At 39.6% G+C, this 7,101-nt stretch overlaps 1 protein-coding gene across 2 annotated transcripts in view; it reads left to right on the forward strand.

The window, feature by feature from the left end:
- Positions 1–6,422, forward strand: part of TTC7B (tetratricopeptide repeat domain 7B) — a 114,244-nt gene extending 107,822 nt beyond the window's left edge. For both annotated transcript variants that reach the window (XM_027637994.1, XM_027637995.1), the window contains one exon: positions 5,438–6,422. In XM_027637994.1, the coding sequence (XP_027493795.1) occupies positions 5,438–5,659 (222 nt within the window). In that variant the 3' untranslated portion in view covers positions 5,660–6,422. The remainder of the gene's footprint in view (positions 1–5,437) is intronic.
- Positions 6,423–7,101: the final 679 nt, after the last annotated feature.

Raw genomic sequence — 7,101 nt, forward strand, 5'->3', positions numbered from 1 at the left:
TTCTGTGCCCAAAAGATTGTGTTGTGGTGTAGGGTCCATGATTGTTTAAAAAAAAAAAAAAAAGCCTCATGATTTGAAGATTTGAGAGTCAAATAATTTTGTCCTACTAGGTTTCTTCTTTTTTTCATTTTTGCATTCATTAGTTGGACATTTCTCTGCACCTGCTTCTTCAGTGTTACCCAAAGAATGAAGAGAAAGTTGTTCTTGCAACAGAAGCATCAAGTACTAATATTATATAGGCATGACAATGTTATCACTCTCTTTCCTGACAGTGCAGGAGAGGGAGAACCTGATATCAGAACAGGAGTAGTGGAAGCTTCCTGGGCCCTCTAGACAAGTCTCCTCTCATAACCTTCAAAGCATGCAAGCTTTTTCTGTAGGACTGTAGAACTTAACACTGGTTTGCACCCTACGACTGCAAGTAGAATACTGTTCCAAAACCTCTCTGCTCCAATTACCAGGAATGTTTTGGTAAACTTACTGCAAATTTATACACATGTATTCTTGTACCAACTTTATTCTCTAACTAAAAAGGTTTTTCTCTATTCTGTTCTTGCTACTGTTTTTATAACAAGTTCCTTCATTTCTTCTCAGGTTTTGATTTTCTAGGTCTGTTAGTCTGTTAGTCTGCTAACAACCAAGTCTGTTAGTCTCCTCTTGTAAATTCAGATTTTTATTGGTCATTTCAATAGTCATTTTTCTGTGTCTGTTCCAGTTTGAATGACCTTTGTTGAATAGAAGAGATTGCACAAGGTGCCAGAGGAGGCCCTAGTGTAGCTGTGTGTTGCACAGCTGCTGAACTCTTATTCTCTTTCTAGTGGAAACCTTTCCTGATGTCAGTTGAGGTTCTCTTTCTTTTGAACTGGCATATTTTCACACTGTTATCCTGTGGTTACCTGATAAAACCAGGTCCATCTCCCAAGCTGTTTGATTGACAGGCTTCCACCATGCTGCAGAACTTGTGTTACTGTTGTGTTATTTTTGCTGCTTTGTTTTACTGACTCTTGCAATATTTCTGTTATCCTAGTTCTCATGATCATCCTGTTGCTTTCTATATTGTATCCTCTTAGCTTTTGCTTATCTAATTGTATCATGATTCCTGTGATGTGTCATTAATTAAAACACAAAACATGATTAGTCCCAAGAGAGTATTCAGAATACAGAAGATATAATCCTCGTTCCTTAATGCAAGTAAGATAAGTATAAATGAAGGTTATTCAGCCAAATGTTTTGAATGATACATTAAGATATTTCTGTCTATTCAGACTCAATAGCTGTTTTTCTGGGCTTTATCTGTGTAGGTGTCTAGGAGATATTGAGTAATAAATAACAAATTACTCCTGTTTTGACAACAGCGTCAAGGGCCTTCAGTCAGGGCTTGGGCCTTGTTTGACTGAGCATTGTAAAAACAGTCCTTGAACAGATGCTTGGGTGAAAGAAGCAAAGAGTGGCAGTTTTGTATGTGGGGCAATGTAAAATGAAGTGTAAAGGGGATGATTGGGGGAGGAAAGACACATAAAATTGTTGACCAACGAGAGGGAGACTTTGTGACTCCAAACTTGGTGAGGAAACAATTGGTAAGATCTTGAAAATAACCTGTGGCAGAAATTGGAAGCACTTTTCCCCCCATTTTGATTAATTCCTAAGGGATTTTGTTCTGTTGGGATGTGAAATTTGTGTAGAACCTTGTTTATAGTGACTGGAGTACCTCCCTGTTTCAGGCAGCACGCAGTGATACTCTTTTAGAAAGCCCCTTCTGAGAGCCCCTGGAGGCTCTTGGAGTTGCAAAGTCCCTGTTACTCCCAGCTCTAATCCCCAGTGGTGGCCTGGGCATTGTAAAGGGCTGTTGACCTTTCCTTGAGCAGAGAGCATCTGAACTCCACAAATCTTTGAGCACTGCTGATTATTCAAAGTGACTGGTATAAATATCAGCGGATTGGAGACATGAAGCACTTCTTTCACTTCTTGTAATGATGGCACAAAAAAGTCTCTTCGTTTCTTCAGAGATTCCCTTCACTTTCTGCCTGTGCCATTTCTGATTAGACTTTTCTCTTGGAGTTTTTTTTGAGTTACGAAATCAATCTCTACGATGTAGAACTGGCTTAGAGAGTTTACAACATAAAGACAGAGAGAAAGTGGAGGCCTTAACACACTAAGAGATCAGTGATTTGACAAAACAAAACAAAGAACCTCAAAATTCTCAGCAAACCAAACATGGAGTGAAGTAATAAGCAACATTTGTACTGAGCTGCAAAATGAAGAAGCCCACACACATTACAGGCTTTTATAGCTGTGTTAGAAGCAAATGTCATAAATTTCTTTTCTTCCGTGTGAAAGAGATGCAATAATAGGAAAGATTCTGCTTTCTCTTAGCAGGATGCCAACAGATGTCTTAAACATATCTGTCAAATACTGCAGCATTCTAAAATGTAGAAAGAACAACTAGATTACCTTAGATTTCTGTAATACCTTAGGAACTTACTGTATTTAGCATATTTTGTAGAATGGATGTTTCTTACTATTTATATTTCTTTTTATTTACACAGATTATTGTATAGCACTTTTTCTAATTGATTCAAGTTCCAAAATCCCTATCATATTATTTTTTCAAAGATTATGTCTCTGTTTTTAAAGAGGATGTAGGGAGATGGCATTCTGCTTAGGTTTTAAACTAACTTGCAAAGGCTGAAGGTGTGAGCCATGTCTCTTAGGTATCCCTCTGTGTTTCTGCAGACCTGATGTGTTGCTTAAGCCCATCTCCAGCCATAAAGCAAGAGACCTAACATTAGTCTGCAGATAAATGTTGTCTGTACATCTGCTGCTGAATAGGTAAAGGCCAGAACTGGTAACTTGGAGATTTTGTTTCCAGTTGGAAAGCAGAGGAAAATACACAGTGAAGGACTAGGATAATTTGTATTGATTTTTGGGAAGTCTCCTCTAAGAGAGGAGTTTGGTTTTTGGGGGGAAGGAGAGGGAGGGTTAGTTGGGTGGTATTGTTGGTTTTAGTGGTTTGTTTTTTTCCTGAAGGGTTTGGTACCAAAAGCAAGCATATGCTGACAGCTGGTAAACTGGAAGTCTGTTTTCTTGCACAGTTGATGGTGTGGGGTCACAAAAGGATATTGCTGTGTGATAGACATGCCTCCTTCTCCCTGTGATCTGTACTGTAATGCTTATTACAGCAAAGTCAGGCAAGGACTGCAAACAATTTGAAATGTTCTGTGCCTCAATATTTTTAAAGAAGTCATCCAGGAAGGGGATGTACAAGCTGGACACTTACAATGTATGACATCTGACCATCATTCTGAGAGAGAGTTAATGAATCAGAGGGTATTTTGCATTCTTTCTCTAGATCGCTTCTTTGAGCTTAGCCACAGCTACAGTGACCAAATGTCACTGTCCTTTTGATGCTCTGCGTGGAACAAGTCTAAATTTCTCTCTACTGGTTCTTTGGAAGCAAAGCTCATTGTCCCAGGGCTGCTACCTGAGGCAGGAATCTTCATACCATCCCAGCCTGAGACACCAGTGAAAGACTGACTTTCGGGAGTTGCTCCCTTGAGAAAGGTGTGCCCTCAAAACATGAGGGTACAGGATGCAACCTCATTGCCCATGCAAGAGTGGTTCCTTCATTAATGCTAATTTGCTAATTTCAACACTAATATTCTTAGAAAAGTGTAACAGCAGGCAAGCAGCTAGTATTTGCCCTAGTTCTGTCACCTGGAAAACCTCAGCTATACTTTTTGGTGTACAGAATAGGGCAGATGTGATGTAACGTGTCTCTTCCTATGAACAGGCTTATAACTGTAAAATTTGCTTGCTTTCTTTGGCCTTGAAAAGAGCAGCTTGTATCCTTAGCAAGGAGGGAAACTAGTCTGGCATATTTAAGAAAAAAAGTATTACCAATATTCAAAGATCTCACATGTTTAATTAGTATAAAATATACATATCTGCACACAAAAAAAGCAAGATTTTTGAAAATACAGAATCTTGAAGAACACTTAAATTTTATTAAGGTTAGGTTAATTGCAGCCAAAGCAGCTTTATATATTCCATCTCTTTGCTTCATTTTTTGTACTTTACATCTGATACCTGACAGTCACTGACAGTCACTTCACTGACCCTGAGAGTTATCTGATTTTTGAACTGGAAGTACAAAAGTACTGTTTACTTCCTCTGTAAATGCTGACTCAACTGATAGCTCAAAAAAATTCCAAAACCAGAAAATCCCTCTAGCACCTTTATGTGAGAACATCTGCCAGGCTGATAGAAATTAGCCTGCATTGCACTTATTTGTTTACTTACCAATATTATACAGCACTCTTTATATTGTTCTTCAGAGCACAGCCTGCTCGGATGTTCTCTAGGATGGAGTTAGCAGTCTTAAAGTCAGCCTAGTGGGCACAATTCCAAAAATGTGTGGTGGATAATTCAGAGGCTGCATAGAATGTCAGTACTTTCTAATCATCAGTGCTTGGGTTAATAAGGATTTGAGGGACATATGTATAGAGAGAGATAAAAGAAACTGTAGTCCAGGAAGTAGGGGCTTGGAGGGGGGAAGTCACAAGGACTCTGTAAGCACGTAATCAGGATGCCTCTCTGGAAAACAAAGATTTGTGTTCCATATGCATTTTGCAATACAGAATCACAGTGTAAAAATGCGTAATATCTTTAGGATTATTATAATCCCAGAACAAAGCTCTCTTACTGGGTCATTCCATGACTTTTCTGGCACAGTAACATAGCTGAATGTGATGGATGGAGATTTCCACTGCCTCATTCAGCACATATCCTAGTGGGTTTGGACATGCTCTGGGATCATGTGCTGGTGAGTTGGATTCCATCTCACAGAGAAAGATAAATAATCTGTGACAGGGAAGCTCCCATGGAAGTTATGTGCCTGCTGGTCCTTTCTACGTTACTGGTGCAATATTTGTCTGAGAACACTTCCTGTTTCACAGGTACCATGTGCATTCAAAGTACCGTGGCTGTTGCTCATTGGGTTGAACTGTCCTGTTACTGCCATCCCTGAGGGCGATGGTGCTGTGTGTGTGGTCTCAGATGTTATCAAACATGAGCTGGTTGCTGAGATGCACAGGTAGGATAGGAACATTTCAGGGCACACATCTTAGCAGGACTTTAGATAACAGGAGCTTGCTGCAAAAGCTCTGGTTCTTACTGATTTTTTGCGGTTGGTGGAGTTTTTGTTATTCAGTTTTGTTTCCTGTTTAAAGCCACTTGACTCCTTGTTTGTGTGGAGTAGCTTGCTCCAGTCCTGCATCAAGTAATTTCTTTTCTTTAATATAAATAAATAAATAACATAGGCTCTAACACTTTGAGCCACAGAGCTGCTTACTCTTACTTCACTGTTGTGACAAATCATTTGAGCTTCATGAAAGCCCTACTGGCCAATCTCAACTCTTTTCCCTCTGTTTTCTTACAGGCTCTGATACTTCACCAGCTTGGGCGCTATAGCTTGGCGGAGAAGATTCTCAGAGATGCCGTCCAGGTCAACTCTACAGCCCACGAGGTCTGGAACAGCCTGGGAGAGGTGCTACAGGCTCAAGGCAATGATGATGCTGCAACCGAATGCTTCCTGACGGCACTGGAGCTTGAAGCGAGCAGTCCTGTGGTTCCTTTTACCATCATTCCCAGAGTCCTTTGACAGGGCATCCTGATCAACCGATTTTTGGTCTGACTTCTGGATGAGGAGACCCAGTGTATCAGACTGCCTGGTAACTGGTGTAGTTTGAGAACCTTTAGAGCGACAGCTCTTTGGCAGGCAAGCGGCCAAAACAGTGAGGTGACACAACACATTAATGTTGGACTGAGAGGACAGAATGGTGAAGCCAGAGCCAAATCACTCATATCGCCTGCGGTTTTGCCCTGGTAGTTTTAAAACATCATTATATTATTCATGGATGATGTGCCATATTTTGTTAGTGATACTTGAGTGTTACATAAAATTATAATGGAATCAACTACCAATTGTAGAATAAGTTAAAATTCAGTGGCAGAGCAGACTATTTTTAACAAGGCTGTTAATAAAACTGTTCTCCTCCTGCCTCTCAACCTCTTTTGGCCCAAAGTCAAAATGTGAATTTTCTGCTTCCATCTCTATTTTAGTCCAGGCCAGAAAATCAGTTGAGTTCTTGGTTTTAGTTGTTAATAACTGTGATGTGTGGCTAACTGTTATCTAGAGCAAAGGCTGAGTACAAGAATATTTATATTTTACGATGTATGCCTGTTACAAAAAAATATATTAGTTATTTAAGTTTAACTTTTTTATGTGAATTCAGAGTTTATTTATCAATGGAAATATGTAAAAAGAAGCCTCAAATGGAATATTTACTGACATTCCTTATACATGACCCACACTTGGCTAAATGGGAAGATTATGTTAATAATAAAATGATTTTTAAATGGAACCTTTCTCGTGTCCTGGTTAAGAATCAGGGGGAAAAGATGGCTTGTGAACATATTATTATGATGGGGCTGGCTGGTCTCGAAGATGAACAACACCAAAATTAAATGTATGAGGCTGGTCTAGAGAAGAGAAGCTGCTATACTTTTTGCCAGTGGTATTGTTATCTTAGATTTCAGGTTTCCTTAAATCCTCACTACTCCGTTTTTATTCCTTCCCCTTCAGCTCTCAGTGAAGCCAGATTACCCTGCCTCTACATAATACATAGACATTTACATATAGCTTGGTAGTGCTTGGGAAGAGCATGTTAAATATTTACACAATATTGTTTGGTTTTCCTTATTGTCTTCATAGTTCTTTCTCAACATCTCCTGTATTTTGTATCCCTTGAAGGGAAAGTTGGCTGGTTTAGTAGACAAATACTTGCCAGAGATTCTCTGGGATGTGTGTGGAGAAGAATCACTGTTTCAATGAATTTTCAGAGTGTGTGAGCTGTGGTTTTCTGGTGTCTGCCCATTTACAGTGTTGGGCACACTTGGAGCCTGGGAAGAGTTCCAGGTTCCCCATTAGACTGGGTGCTCCTTGATAACTTGCCTGATTTGTCACAAGAAGTGGTTTTAAAGTGCTTAGTACAAGATAGCAGATGATTCAGAGAATAACAGCAAATGTTTTTCTTTGTCACT

This window comes from Corapipo altera, unplaced genomic scaffold (assembly GCF_003945725.1).
Source record: "Corapipo altera isolate COAL_440 unplaced genomic scaffold, ASM394572v1 23, whole genome shotgun sequence".
Lineage (NCBI taxonomy): Eukaryota > Metazoa > Chordata > Aves > Passeriformes > Pipridae > Corapipo > Corapipo altera.